The sequence below is a fragment of the Vanacampus margaritifer genome, chromosome 12 (genome assembly GCF_051991255.1).
Source record: "Vanacampus margaritifer isolate UIUO_Vmar chromosome 12, RoL_Vmar_1.0, whole genome shotgun sequence".
NCBI lineage: Eukaryota > Metazoa > Chordata > Actinopteri > Syngnathiformes > Syngnathidae > Vanacampus > Vanacampus margaritifer.
In genome coordinates, this window is record NC_135443.1 from 5,822,769 (window position 1) to 5,838,777 (window position 16,009).

The 16,009-nt window shown below is 38.4% G+C and overlaps 1 protein-coding gene across 5 annotated transcripts; it reads left to right on the top strand.

Moving 5' to 3' along the window:
* Window positions 1-265: 265 nt before the first annotated feature.
* On the top strand, window positions 266-15,716 carry washc2c (WASH complex subunit 2C). Of its 5 annotated transcripts, XM_077582649.1 has the most exons (32): window positions 278-421; window positions 1,546-1,671; window positions 1,780-1,923; window positions 1,998-2,162; window positions 2,245-2,313; window positions 2,999-3,169; window positions 3,248-3,341; window positions 3,616-3,677; window positions 3,759-3,815; window positions 3,890-3,976; window positions 4,741-4,825; window positions 4,958-5,017; window positions 5,129-5,274; window positions 5,364-5,454; window positions 5,865-5,918; window positions 6,220-6,399; window positions 6,483-6,613; window positions 7,516-7,632; window positions 8,045-8,134; window positions 8,217-8,318; window positions 8,406-8,516; window positions 8,621-8,790; window positions 9,823-9,931; window positions 10,367-10,765; window positions 10,959-11,087; window positions 11,341-11,442; window positions 11,542-11,616; window positions 11,729-11,788; window positions 12,902-13,129; window positions 13,224-13,898; window positions 14,681-14,855; window positions 15,091-15,716. In XM_077582649.1, exons 3-32 carry the CDS (start codon window positions 1,780-1,782, stop codon window positions 15,234-15,236), a joined length of 4,284 nt encoding a protein of 1,427 aa, XP_077438775.1. In that variant the 5' UTR covers window positions 278-421; window positions 1,546-1,671; the 3' UTR covers window positions 15,237-15,716. The 5 variants fall into 5 exon arrangements, with proteins under 5 accessions (XP_077438774.1, XP_077438777.1, XP_077438778.1 ...); XM_077582648.1 differs by lacking the exon at window positions 1,546-1,671 and having other exon boundaries at window positions 266-421; XM_077582651.1 differs by lacking the exons at window positions 1,546-1,671; window positions 11,729-11,788 and having other exon boundaries at window positions 266-421.
* The last annotated feature ends 293 nt before the right edge of the window (window positions 15,717-16,009 follow it).

Consider the following 16,009-nt stretch of genomic DNA (forward strand, 5'->3'; position numbering starts at 1 on the left):
CTTTCACGAAAAAATGCGCATGCGTAGTAACGATTGCGCCGGCAAAACAGGGCGCCCTTTGATAAAAGGAAGGGGGGCAAAAAAAAAGAAAGTGAGTTTGACAACATCAACTAAATCCTAAAGCGTATGCGGATTATTAGCTGTTAATTACTTTTTAAAATTTCGAAAGTCTTAACTAACGAGTGGGCGATTCGTAAAAGCGCAAATCATTGTTGCAAAGATGTTGTCTTGTTTGTTCCACTCCGTCCCACTTAATCGCGGTTGCCTAGCGACCGCAGTCAGGTGACTGTCTGCAGACAGAACATGGCTGACCTGTCAGAAGACCAATGAGGGAAAGGCCAAATTTAGCATAATCGATCATTTGTTCGGCGTCCTTTCTCGTCGCAGTCCCAAGCGGTTCTTCGGGCCGGACGTGTTCAAGGTAGGCACGGTTTCCGTTTCAAGGGAAAATGTATTTAACGCGTCTGTGTTAGCAAAGGCGCTTTGCGAGCGCTAACGTCTACGTTGGCTAGCTAAGTTGAGCTACTTGCTAACTGAACACCCCCTCACTCACTCCCCTGCCAGTTCAAACATTGAAACTTTTGTCAAAGTAGCAGATGGTGACAATCCTTGTTTGTAATTTGGTTGCTTTTAAATGCAACACGTTGCACATTTGTCGTCGTTTAACGTCCAAATGGATGCCTTAAAGCAGTCGAATAGCTACAAGTGACATCAATAATAAAGCTATCGTTGACATTTCAGGTACTCAAGCTGTGACGTATTTAAATAAGTCGAACGATTTCATTTCTGCCAAGAGTTCGGTTTGTTTAGCAGGGAAGCGTTTTAAAACCTTTGACCGGAGGGCAACAGTTCCAGGCTGGTTCCACTTCAAATCTTTAGCAGCAAATTTGAGGCATTTGCCCTTGATGAAAATAAATACTATGATATTCAAGTCGTAATTTTATTTTTAATTTATGTATCCCGACAGTCGAAAATGTTAAACATCCATAGTTTCCCCAAAACTGTCAAAGTTTAAAAATAAATAATTTTTCATTTTCTTTTACATAAATTGTATTTTTAAAAGTGCAAAGTCATTTTTAGATTATTTTTTTGAGTATATATATATATATATATATATATTTATATATATATATATATATATATATATATATATATATATATAACAAGAATAAATATGTATATTGTTGTGAAATATTAAAAATAGCTGGAATTTTATGTAAAAGGCCTATATTTTACTTTTATATTTTAAGTTAAAAATGGGCAAACAGATTAAAGTTTAAAGTCGTAATCTTACTAAGACGTCATATATTTTTGAGAAAGTTGCCTATTTTCTAGATCTTTTATAATTTTCCAAGAATAAGCTATTGTATTTTTGAGAAAATATGTATATTTTTTAATTGAGTAGTTTTATCAGAATATTATGTATTCCAGAAAAAAGTAGTTTTATTTAAAAAAAAATATTCAAAAAATGTATAACTTTTTTTTCTTGGGAGATAACGACTATAATCTCATAGCGATTTTTTTTTTTTTTTTCCCTGCTCCCAGTATGATCCTAATGCTCCTTTGTATGATGACCGCTTACAATCGTGTTCTCAAGCCCCTGGAATTTTGAAAATCCTCGCCCCACCAGACAGGAAAAGGAATTACTTACTAAATCATCTACAGGGCCATGTAGGTCTCTATTATTGTTTACATGACACTGCACTGCATGTCCTACTTATCAAAAAGTGATGAATAGTAAAATGCTTCCTTGACCGACATCCAGTTTTGTGTCTGCAGATGAACGGGATGCCAGATGAGATGTCGAGTGGCCCGGACGGGAATGACCACGTCTCTACGGATGCTCAAGTTTGGGAGAGACCGTGGACCCTCGACGAGATGCGGCAGAGCAGCGCCAACTGGTCGCTCGCAGCCGACTCTGGGGTAACATAAAAAAATATATATGTTCACTGAAAATCAGCTGTACTGACTGTTGCCCAAACCCCCCCGCCTTCCAGCTCTTCTTGTTCCTACAAGACTTCTCTCAGAGAATGCTATCCAAGACGCACGAGATCGAAAATCAGCTGGACAGCTTGATCCGAGACACCAAGGCCACAGATAGCAGCCTGCACTCAGTCTTCAACGACTTCCTCATGCTCTCCAATACGCAGTTTATCGAGAATGTAAAGTGTAAACTTCTGCTTTGTAGTCTTCGGGCGACGTTACAGCAGACGTGTTGCATTGACCTTTTGTTTCCTGTTGCAGAGAGTGTACGATGAAGAGGTCGAGGAGCCCGTTCCCAAGACTGATGCTGTGGAGAAACAGGCTGATCAGGTATCAAGTTGTGAGGATTTTGAACATTTGAAGTGTTTGTATGGGTCTAAAATTCATTATGGGAAAATATGCTGGTAATTATTAGAATGTTAATTAACACTGCCTCTAAATACAGGGAAAAATTACACTAATGATTAGTTTAACTCTTTGACTGCCAGACGTTTTCAGAAAAGGGATGCTGTGGGTGCCAGCCGATTTAAGCATTTTTGACTGATCTTTCAAGGTCCACAGAAAATTATGTGTTTGGACTATGGAAACACATATACTACCAAATGAAAGATTGGACTCTCATCTTTCATCAGAAAAAAAAGTTTGTTTCTACCTTATTCCGTTTTTGAGTAATCAACAATAGAAAATGGTTAGTTCCACCTCTGTTTTGAAACAAACGTCTTTTAACGTCTTTGGCACTCCTCCATAGGATTTTACTAAACGTTATTTAACGTTTTTGGCAGTCAAATAGTTAAAATGTAATGCATAGAACAGTTAAACTGTAACTAAATAAATATTTTAAAGCTTTCAATTTTTTTAGATTAATTAAATGCAAAACTAACTTAACTTCAAAGTTAAGTACAACTGAGCTGTAATAAGGTTGTGATTATTTCTTATGCCACTAGAGGGTGGTAGAGAATCAGTGTCATCATGATCAATAATATTTCTCTCTGTGATGGTCGCCGTTTCCCAACAGAAAACCCGCGAGCAAAAAGAAGCCGAGCTCATCCCCAAGATGCAGGAAGCAGTGAATTACGGCTTGAAGGTTCTGGAGTCCGCTTTCGAACACCTGGACATCAAAGCCGGAAACTCGGACTCCGAGGACGAGGAGGCCAATGACAGATTGGAGGCGATCCTTGAACCCAAGGTAATGTCGTCAATAAATGTACAGTCGATGATGCATAAAAAACAATGTTCGTTATTATTGTTTTTTTTGTTTCTGAAGGACCTTTACGTGGACAGACCGCTTCCTTTTCTGATTGGGTCCCAGGCCTTCATGGAAAATGATGACGTCGGCCTTGGCGACATGTCGAGCGATGGTGATGCATTATATAATATAATAATATTTACATAGCAATCCCCTTTCTTGATTGGGGCCGAGCACTGCCGCGAATAGTAAAAATCGACCCCGAGACGGCACCAAAGTACTACTTTTGTCTAAATGAAGCTCCAACTGTGTTTTTGATCGATGAATAGGTACGTTTTTGTTTAGTGAGCTGTGAATATGAAGGGGATTGCTCTAGTATTTTAGGCTGACGCCCTTTCCCACGAGATCTTCCATTGTTCATGTCCGCCAACGGTTTATCGTCACAGAACTCTCAGTGGACAGTGAGAGAGACAGCGTGATCGACAGCGAAGACGGCAAAGATGCAGATGTGAGAGCTCGGCCGGCAGCTTTTCTTTCATTTTATGATAAGATATTTTTGTTGTTTTCAATCAAAAATGTTGTTGCACAGAATTCAGATGAGGACTTTATGCAGGAGGAGGAGAACAGTCACCATGCTATCAAGAAGGTACAGTAACGTGACAGCTCAACATTTTAACTATATATACTTGTTGTTTTTTCAAACTTAATATACTTTTACAGAAATCGTCGATGGCCAGTTATGAAGATGACGAAGACGATGATTCTGACATCTTTGGAGAGTCGGACAAAGAGGAGGAGGATACAAAGGTATGCTTGTTTACACCCTTGTGTATGTCCATTCACAACGGCCTTAACATTAGGTACACAAAAAACTGCAATATTCAGTTTTAAATGAGGTATTAATTCACCCCCAAAAAAATTCAATGCATAGGACTGAAATGTAACATCCTGTATGCAGGGATGTGATTTTTCCGCTAATTCGCGGAATTCCGCTTTTTTTATCCCCCCCCCCCCCCCAAAAAAAAAATTCCGATTTTTTTTTATTTTTTTTATTTTTTTTATTTTTTTTTTTTTTTTTTTTTTTTAGTGGTTCATTGTGTATGCACATGACTCCGACAGATAACATCTTCTGCTATAACAAAGACATTTGTGGTATGCTCTAATATGAGTTACTTTTCATTTGGTCATGATACAATTATTTGTTCATGAAATTTGAACTCTTCAACATTATTTATGTGTTAACTTAGTAATCACATTAGTTAGATATGATGATATTCTCAGTGATAGTTTTTAAAAGCAAAGGCAGTCCAATGTTTTTGAATGTGACTGATTTTGAGTTGACTAAAACTGCCATTTTATATGGGATAGTTCAATATACATTGAAAATTTATGCTGTTGTTTTGTCTATTTCTTTGTCATGTGAGTGCATTGAAAGTACTTAAAAACACGGAAAACCCATGAGCTCCGGGGACCTAGCTGGGTGCCAGCGGCCCCCAGACCCCCGGCTAAATTTTCAGATAATTTCACTTTGGTCAAATCACATCCCTGTGTATGTGCGGTGTGTTTTTCAGAGCGCAGGCCCGTCGACCTTTGCCGATGAGCTGGCCGCCAGGATCAAAGGCGAACTGGTTAGCAAACCAACGGGAGATCGAGCCTGTAAGTCGCGACTGTTTGAATTATTTTTTGCCTCCCTCACATTTTTTCACCATCTTAATTTAAACATGAGACATTCACGCTTCACCCGCACGCTCATCGATGTTTTCTTCTCATCAAACCGAATTTTTAAAGCGTTGTCGTCGAGGAGGAAAAGTAAAAGCAAGAAAGAAGCAAAGCCTGTCAACTCGCATGGTACGGACGGGCTTTTCATTCATCCTCATTGTCGTGTGTGTGTGTGTGTGTATATCATGTTTTTCAAATCCAAATCCATCATGTGGCTCAAGTTGCTCTTCATTCATACAGCGGCTGACGACGACAGCGACGACATGTTCAAACCTCCGAAAATGGACTATGACGACGATGAAGATGACGACGATGAATTCTCGCCATTTGGCGGGAAAAGCGGTCTCTTCAGTGGAGGGAAAGGCCTCTTCGACGATGACGATGAAGTAATATAAATCAAAGTGTTCTCATTTCTGTCAAGATTATGTGATAGCATCCACATTTTTTTTTTTTTTTTTTGTGGGATGCCACGCAGGGTGATCTGTTCTCCGATGCGCCAAAGCCGCCCGTGTCCAAAGAGGAAAAGCCACCAAGCGAAAGCATCAAAACCACCACTAAAGCTGCAGGTAAAGTGAATACTGTATTTACTCGGAAATATATTGTCATGTGACGATCATCTGACCCGGAGTGAGCAAAACTGTTGCTAATGTGGGTTCAGCAATCTTGAATAGCGAAGAAAACACGGCTAATATGACTAATAACCTTGAATTTGCTGACTTACAGTACCAAGTTTATTCATGGAAATTCATTCTACATTCTACTCTGAAAATGTCGTTATTAAATGAATAAGTGATATATATTAGAGATAGATATAATATTCTTTTAAATTATTTAAAAAAAAAAAAACATATAACGCACGTATCAATGTGGGTCAGAGGTCAGTCTAATTAATTTATTTAATTTCCTTGTTTTCTCAATATATGTAGATGTATTTGAAGCTTTAATGTGGCCATTTTTTCCCCTTTCCTCCCGAAAGAGCCTGGCAGAGTTGTCAAGAAAATTCCACCTGGTGCCGTTTCGATATTTCCAGGTAATCGCTGCCTGCTAGCATATAGCGCCTTATATCCTTTTCATGTATGATAAATAGTGATGGCAAAATAAAGCTTCATGAAGCACTTGTGATTTTTTTTTTAAGTCCCCTAGATGGTGCTCTTGGTTTAAATATAAAGGCTAGTGCAATGGAAATGTATTAAATTTCCACTGCATCTTCCAACCAAGAGTACCATCTAGGGGACTTAAAAAAAAATCGCAAGTGCTTCATGAAGCTTCATTTTGCCATCACTAATGATAAAAGCGCTCAAGCCAACACATTTTTGTTTCTCTTAAAATAGACAACAACCTCTTCAGGCCAGAGGGTGACTTAACGGCGAACAAAGAGAATGGAGCTCCAACCAGCAAGGCCCAAGTCACCCCGAAACCGGCCCCAGTCAGTGGGGGGCTGTTTGATGAAGAGGAGGATGATGAGGATGATTACTTCTTCAGTGGTAAAAGCATGACAAAATCAGCTCCTGGTAAGTGTGTTCACTTTTAATAATCACTTTGATTTCCACTCGTCACTTTGTTGTATGCGGTGTATTTTTTTTTTTTTTGTCAGCTGTAGAGGTCAAATCCAAACCCAAAAAGGCCCTTGACCTTTTCGACGAGGACGAGGACGGGGACATATTCAGCGAGAAGGCCGCTCAGAACAAGAAGGTGGAAGAGCCGGTTATAAAATCAGAGAAGAAGGTAAACGTCAGCATTGAGTTGCGACTTGTTCTTGACACATTTGTAAATGTTTACATCTTTAACCCATTAAGGCCTAAAGTGCCTAACAAAACATGCCTCTAAAACCTGAAGTTTTCCTGGAAATTCAACAATATTAAAAAATAATTGATATCTCAGCTCCTGAAGCAGAAAGCCATTAAAAATTTCAATATCCTCATTGTCTACAAACATATTACTTTTTTTTTTTTTGGGAGAGCTCAGTATTGTTCATTCGGTAATTTTACCGATTTGACATGTCATCATCATTGCTCTCCCCTTTTTTATTTTTTATTATTATTTTATTTTTTGTATGTGGGTGATTGTGTATGTGCGTGCGAGTGAGTGTGTATTCATTAGTTCACCTAAAACCTATTGAAAAAAAAAATAAAAATCCCATACCGTTCACCGAAACCAAACACTTCCAGCCAGTTACAAGTTTCATTAGTTCCAATACAAACATATTTCTTAACAGTATGTTACTGTCGGCTCGTTACACTGATTCAAATTCCTCCCGTGCCGTCGCCAATCACGTCATTTATTTAATAACTCCCGCGAATCAGCGTCAACCATAATCGCTGGGATAAAATTCCAGGACATGCTATGAGGCCCACGTCACCCTATCGTGCGTATTCTGATGTATTTCATCGGCTAAGAAACCAAGAATTGGTCAAAACACAACAAAATGACATAAACGCTCTCCCGGTTTTAAAGGGAGAAACGCGGTCACGCTCTCCCGTCCTTAATGGATTAAAGAGGAATCCAGCGCAAAACTTTTCCTGCCAAAAATAACTTGCATGTGCCCCCACAGAGACAAAGCAAAAAACACAACACAAATAATAAAAAATAAAAAAACTGTTTTCTAACGACTTAACTTGAATGTTTAGATGCCGGCAGGTGCCATCTCCATGTTTGGTCCTGGCACAAAAACCTTACTCTCTGAAGGCCTCAAGAAACGTCTTCCCTCCTCCTCCCCCAGCAACGAGTCTGAGAAATCTGACAAGGTTTGTCTCAGTTTATATTAACTCTTTGACTGCCAAAAACGTTAAATAACGTTTCGTAAAATCCTATGGAGGAGTGCCAAAGACGTTAAAATACGTTTTTTTTCCAAAACAGGTGAAACTAACCATTTTCTATTGTTGATTACTCAAAAACGGAATAAGGTAGAAACAAACTTTTTTTTTTCTGATGGAAGATGAGAGTCCAATCTTGTTTTGGCAGTATGTGTGTTTCCATAGTCCAAACACATCCTTTTCTATGGACCTTGAAAGATCAGTCAAAATGCTTAAAATCGGCTGGCACCCACGGAATCCCTTTTCTGAAAACGTCTGGCAGTCAAAGAGTTAACCAGAATTTTCTTCCAGGGCTCCAATATTTGTTGTAATGATGTTGACGCTCTCTCATCTGCTTCTTTAGAACGGGCTGGCTCAAGATGCTGCAACAGCCGTCACTCAGACCCCAAAACCCCCTACAAGTAGTCTCTTCTCTGATGATGAAGACGCGCAAGTAAGGGTCACAACAAGTTACTTAGCATCTTCTCAAATGTGTGCATCTATGGTGTTTATTTTATGCTTTTCCCCCTGTTTAGATATTTCCAACTATGCCCAGGAGTCAATCTCATCCCAACACGATGAGTCAGAGCAAAATCAACAAGCCTCATGTGTCTTTATTTGATGAAGATGAAGAAGAGGTAGACAGTATAGCTTTTTATAGTCTTATATGATGTATAGAATTTCCATCTCTTAAAAAAAAAAAATCTTATCAAATGTCCCTGTAGGATCTCTTTGCATCTGCCTCAAAGTCAAACCCCAAACCGAACCCAGATAAAACCTTCACGCCGCAACCTAGCAAAGCTATCGCCAGCTCCCTCTTCAGCGACGACGATGAGGTATGTGGGGGAAAAAAAAAAAAAAAAGAAAAAGATGAGGTATGTGGGGGGAGTCTCTCTCCAGTCTGCCGTCTGATTTACTCACTTCATTAACAATGTGTCAGGACCAGTGGATAAGCCCCAAAACAAGCGCCGCTAAGCAGGAGACCAAGACGGGAGGAATAAAACCGAGCGCCAGCGCCCCCTGCGGCCTTCCTAGTGTAACGACGTCGCAGAAAGGCAGCCTCTTCGACGAAGATGAAGACGATCTGTTTGCTCCAGCAAAAGAATCCAGGTATTTAAAAAATTATTTTGACTCTGGACCGGTCACATCAGTACGTAAACAACTAGTCAAAAGGTTGGAACACTTTTTTTTTTTTTTTTTCATGTATGAGGTTGAAATATTAGGAGAATAGAGATGGAGGAGCTACAAGAATTAGTGAGAATTTACAAATACTACAAGATTCTCAATAATGTAAATGCTTAGTGGACCAGATTAAAGAGCAGAGCCCACGGGCCATCCTTTGCTCACCCCTGCTTTAACTCGTACACATACAGTAAATCGTTGCTACTAGTGTTAATTTCGTCAACAAAAACGAAACAACCGGGACTAAATCGGTATGCATTTTCGTCGACTAATGAAGACGAGATGAAAATGTACTTCATGTAATCTATGGACATTTTAGTTAATGAACGAAAATGAAATGATTTAAAAAATTGTGTCTATTAATCTGTCACAGTGACACTGTGTCATGTGACCCAGTGACACACCCCCTTTTAAATCTGGAACATGCGCAAACAAATGGGACAGGCAGGTGGATTCATGGTGATAGGTTCAAACATACAAATAATTATAGTTATAACGTAACATTAATCCAACGGCTATAACGTTCCAAGAATAATGTTAATCCGACCGCTAACTAATGCTGGCTAACTTGCTAGCTCATAGCATGGAGCCACAGTAGCCACTTGTTGATTTACTGTAATTATGTGTCAAGTTGTTTTTCATCAAAAAGATCTTAATCTTATGACAAAAAAATACAAGGGTTAAATGATTGTCCTGACTAAAACATTGACAGTTATGGTTGACTAAAACTAGACAAATAAAATTGTGTTTTGCTGGTCTAAAATAAAGTCGAAAATGCTAGATTCATAGTCGACTAAAAATGGACTACGGATGAGATTGACTAATTATGATAAAAACTAACAAGTGTGGTTGAAACTGGCCTAAAACTGTGACAAAATGGCTGATAAAACTAACACCAGTTGCTACTCGGTAATGAATGCCAAGGATTGCCATCTTGTGTTTGTGTCTCTCTTCACACAGTCAGAAGAAACCCCAGAGAGTTTGTCTTTTGTTCGAGGATGAGCAGGATGAAGATACAGGATCTTTGTTTGGAAGCAAAACAGATGACGGCACAAACGCAGCAGCTATAGTGAGTACAATGAGGAAAACAAATTCTCTGGAATTTGTCTTTTTAACTCTTTGACTGCCAGACGTTTTCAGAAAAGGGATGCCGTGGGTGCCAGCCGATTTTAAGCATTTTGACTGATCTTTCAAGGTCCATAGAAAATTATGTGTTTGGACTATGGAAACACACATACTGCCAAAACAAGATTGGACTCTCATCTTCCATCAGAAAAAAAAAAGTTTGTTTCTACCTTATTCCGTTTTTGAGTAATCAACAATAGAAAATGGTTAGTTTCACCTGTTTTGGAACAAAAACGTATTTTAACGTCTTTGGCACTCCATAGGATTTTACGAAACGTTATTTAACGTTTTTGGCAGTCAAAGAGTTAAGAAAAAAACTACTGCACAACATTCTCTATTTAGTCAACTATGCTGATTTAATATTCTTATTGATTCTCAGCCCGACGCCCTGTTAGAAAAATCGACAGATTCTGCAGATGCTAAGAAGGGGGTGAATGAGAAACCGTCAGTGCCGCAGAAACCGTCAGTGCCGCAGAAACCGTTTGTAAAGCCCCCAGAGACTCCTCCGTCGTCATCGGAGACCGCCGAATGTAAGAAGAAGCCCGTCGGAGCCGTCAGCCTGTTTGGGGGAATCGACGTTCTGGCTAAAAAGCAGGCCAAGATCATGCCGGATGAAGACGACAACGACGACGGCGATGGCAAAAACCCGCCACCGAATGTTAAGACGCAAGAGAAAGTCAAGAAGAACACTCTGAGTCTGTTTGATGATGGCGAAGAGGAGGATGAGCACGATGCCATTTTCACCCCAAGTAAACCTGCAGCCAGAAGCACTGCAAAGGTTTGTCCGGTTTATTTTGGCTGTCTGTCTTAATTGACAGTAGCCTTATTCATCACTGACAAAGACGAGGCAAAAATAATAATAATTACCATCAAGGGAAAAAGCAATAACTGTACTTATGTCTATTGACAGCAGTTATTGTTCACATATGAACATGAGCCCATTTAACCTATATAGTATTTTTTTTTTTCAGCCTGCAGAGAAGCGACCACAAGCAACGAGCACCGGCGTGTTCCTAGATGAAGAATTGTTGTTTAGTCCCACCCAGCAGAAGGACAACGATCCAGACGTCGACATCTTTGCCGTCTCGGAGAAGAGCTCAGTCAGTATTTTTATTTTTTTTTTCTGTTGTCCTCTCCGCTGGTCAAACACACATTTGGCCATTTCATTAGGTACACCTTCACAATCCAATGACATCCAATACGAGAGCCGCATGAACATGATTGGGATGAGGATGCTCAGTTTTTGGATTGTGCGTGTGTTCCTAATGAAGTGTCCTGGTAGTACATGTGACTGCACGTCCACGTGGAGGTTCCAGTGTGTCGTAACCTAACCCAAATGTCTTTCATTTGTAGAGCTCCAAGCTCAGCTCTGCGAAGCCGGCAACGCCAAGTCTGTTCTCGGAAGACGAGGAGGACGACCTGTTTGGCTCCAGCAAGCCCCAATCTTTGCCCCCGGTACTGATTTGATTCTTATGCAATTTGATTGAATTAAAAGCATGTAATTGAAGTCAGCCTTTTTTTTTGTTTGTTTGCGGGGTGACTTTTCTTCCTCAGAAAGTAGCAGAGAAACCCAACACGTCTAATAACAAGGTGCCACCAGTCAAGCCAGAAACTGTTTCAGATATTCAGGTGAGTCCACAGAGTGAGACTTTTCCTCCCAAGATTTGATCCACTGTTGTCTTTTGTCTTATATCAATTTTCTTTGGTTACATTATAAATTGACTATAATCCAATTACACAGAAACCTGCAGCAAGTCCTGTAGAACCAAAAGAACCGTCAACAAGGATTGGCAAACTTCAAGTAATTTTGTTTTGTTTTAGACATTTCTCACATTTCATTCTTTGAATACTTCCCTGTTTCCTTTTTTCGCCATCTCTGTTTTTGCACATTCTGTCTTATCGCCTAAATGACCGCACCATCAATCTTTCAACTCTGGAGAGATGCCACTTTTACAAAAGTCTCATACATTTGCTTGCCTTGTTTCTCTTGGTAGGCTGGATTTGCAATGCAGCTCCTAGTGGCCAAATCCAAATTAATTCATTTTTTGAGCCGCTTATCCGGGCGCTATGTCAATTACATTTATATATATATTTATTTATATATATATATATATATATATTTATATTTATTTATTTATATATATATATTTTTTATATTTATTTATTTATATATATATATATATATATTATATTATATATATTATATATATATATATATATATATATATATATATATATATACATATTATATATTATATATATATATATATATATATATATATATATATATATATATATATATATATTATATATATATATATACATATTATATATTATATATATATATATATATATATATATATATATATATATTATATATATATATATACATATTATATATTATATATATATATATATATTATATATATATATACATATTATATATATATATATTATATATATATATACATATTATATATATATATACATATTATATATATATACATATTATATATATATATATTATATATATATATATACATATTATATATTATATATATATATATATATATATTATATATATATATATATATATATTATATATATATATATATATATATTATATATACATATTATATATTATATATATATATATATATATATATAAAATATATATATATATATATAAAATATATATATATATAAAATATATATATATATATATATAATTATTATTATATTTTTTTTATATATATATCATATTTGCGGCAGGGCTTGGTCCTTATCCCCGTGAGTTCACTGCAAATCCAGCTTCTCATTTCTTCCTCTTGCAACGCTTGCACACATCTCAAATATAGTATGTTACATGTTGTGGTTTTTATTATTAATATACTTTTCTTTTCTTTTTTTTAAGGTGAGTCTGAAGATCAACCCCGCTGTGTTTCTTCCTGGCTCAGCCCCCAGCATGCCGGGGGCCGTAAGCGTGCTCCCGAGTCTGGATCCCAGTTCTTCTTCTGGGGTCTCCAGCTCCAGCATGAGCCCCAGTCCCGCCACGACGCCAATCGGAGCCCGGATAGACAACGAGCCGGGAATCAGCTTTGACGCGCCGCTTCAGGTTCCGACTTTACAGAGCGCAAACAAGGTGGGGGGGGGGGGATGTTAGCCCGCAATTGAGATTTTTTCCATGTAAAAATATGTGCCTTCTGCCTGCTCTAACAGAACATCTTTTTGTGCAGAATCGTGTCAAAGGTTCCATCCATCGAAGACCACAGACCAGAGCGGCGAGGCAAGTTTCTCAAAGATCAGTGGAGGGGCAAGACGACGTTCCAGATGGGATTCCCTCTGCGGACTCCCCCAGCTCACCTCCACTCATCTTGCCAACGCCAGACCAGTCGAGCCAGACTATCGCCCCGCAGAACTCCACACCAATTCCATCCTCGCCTCCACTTTCTCACCCTCCACCGGCTCCAATCTCCATCAAGCCTTCTTTGCCGACGCTGCCTGTTTTCAACCACGCCAAGAAGCAAGACTTCAGTAAGGACAGCAACCAAGGCAAACTGCTGCTTCCCTTTGAGGAGGATGACATTTTTGCTTCCGACAACCTTTTCACCTCTGTCACGACCACCCTCGCCCCCAAACCCCCCGTCAAGAAGAGGGCCGAACGTCAGGCTTTAGCAGTACCGAAGAAAGACGTGAGCAACCTCCCGTCCATTTTTGACGACAACAGCGATGACCTTTTCCAAACCGTGAAACCAAAGTCGACGGTAAAGACGACCAAGACGTCTCCGTTTTTACAAGATGACGATAACGACGACGACATCTTCGGAGCGAAGAGCGGCTCGACGGCTACGTCCACGAGTAGCAGAGACGTCAAGAGCAGCGACAGTTTTCCGAAGCAGGATATTTTTGAGGTGACTTCATTTCTTCAAATTACACTACCAGTCTAAACGTTTGTACAGTTTCTCATTTAATATCACTAGAAAGTGTGTCTAAACTTTTGGTGAGTAGCATACATGTCATAAGTATAGAGTAGAACAGGAACAATTATATCAACAGCTTAAATTTTTTAACTCATTTGCTCCCAAAAACGTATAAAAAAATTATATTTTAAATATTGCCATGGTCCCAAAAACATATTTATAAGTTTGTTTTATGCTAAAGCATGCAGAAGGCTTTGATGCAGCCTCTGACCCGAAGAGGTTGCTTAAAGCAATGGTAGTTATTACGAAAACAGCCAGCAGGTGGCAGCAGGGTATAGAGATCAATCAGGGCCATGTTGCAAAAAGCTCTTCTCCCCACTGTTTTAAACAGTTTTGTGAATAATGATGAAACTTAGCTATATTCTCATGCTAATTGCTGCAAAACAGAAACAGATAGAAATATACTTTTTTTCCTGATGAAAGAAGAGATTTTAATCTTTCTTTTGGTAGGTTCCATGTTTTTATACCGATAGAATACATTATTCTGTGGGCCTTGCAAAATCAGTCAAAATTCAGTGAAACAGCCGGGAGCGAAGGGAGTTGCTTCAGTGTAAATAGCTGGGAGTGAATGAGTAAATTTAGGAAAGTAAAACATGATTATTATTATTTTTAAAGAAAAAAATAATATGTAACTTAAAAATTTTACTTAAAAAATATATTTTATACAAAATTAACAACCATGCAAACATCATCAGCCAAATGTGTCTTCACAGGATGATGTTGCCGTCTTGACTAAAGCAAACAAAAAGGACAAGGACAAGCCCATTGATGTCAGTCTGTTTGACGACAACATCGACATCTTTGCCGACCTGACAGACTCGTTCACACCAAAAACGAAGACCAAGAAGGCCATGGCATCCAGCGTGTCCATCTTTGACGACGACATGGGTAAGCAAATCACAGGGAGATATTGAGTAGTTGTCTACTTCCGCAAATAGTGGCCGGGGATTCATGAACTCAAACACAGATCAGGGGGATGCTTATAAAGGTGTTTTCCTGGCTCATTTTTGCTTGGTGTTGGATCCATAAAATTCGGGAAACACTATTAGAAGGACGGACACTATTTGAGGAAATAACATGTTTAAGTATTTATTTTTTAAATCAAACCTTTTCTCTCTTTAAGATGACATTTTCACACCAAGCACAGTCAAGACAACGGCAAAGATGACGCCGAAAGCAAAGACTCCGCCTTCCTCCCAGGAGACCAGCACAACAGTGGACTCGACTAACCTATTTGACGATCCACTTAATGCTCTCGGGAGCAATTGAAGCATATTTGTACAGTTGTGGATGAACTCCTTAGTATTTTTTGGGGATTGCTGAACCTGGAAGAGATCGGGCACACTGTTGGAAGTATTTATTCATGTTCATGTCATTATGATATCTTGATTGATGGAACATTCCCAAATTCATCCATTTTTCGCATCGCATTTTTCTTCTGTAACATTTAGTATACTGTTAATAACGATACATGATAGCACTTTATGAGCATACTGTTGTGCTTAGCCTCAGCGCCTGGAGGAATTAACAGTAGATTGTTTTTTGGCTATGCCATGTTGAGATTTCTTGTCTATAGGTGCCATGTCATGTTTTTGTCAAATCAGTGTTTTTTTTCCCACCCCATTGTCTTAAGCTTTTTGACCATGTTTTTATCGAGAATAAGAAATTCATCCATTTCTTAACTTTTGCTGTGGTGAAAAATGTCATTTTTTCTGAACTAAAATGAAACATATTTTATACTATCTAAAATATGTGTGGTTATTTTTGTGAGGGGGGTATTTTCTGCTCTAAGCAATAAGTGCCGTACATTATGCTTATTTTGAAAAAAAAAAGTACATTATTAAATATTTTCAAAATATTAATTGATTTATGTTCAGCATTATTAAATAATTTCAAAATATTTTATTTATGTTCAACAAGAGCCTTGTACAGGCATTAAAATGTGATTTTATCCCTTTTTTTCGAGCTCACTAATATAAGCAACGGTTTGTTGCATTCTGGTGTCAATCAACAAGGCCCGCCCCTATCTCGCCTTGGCTACC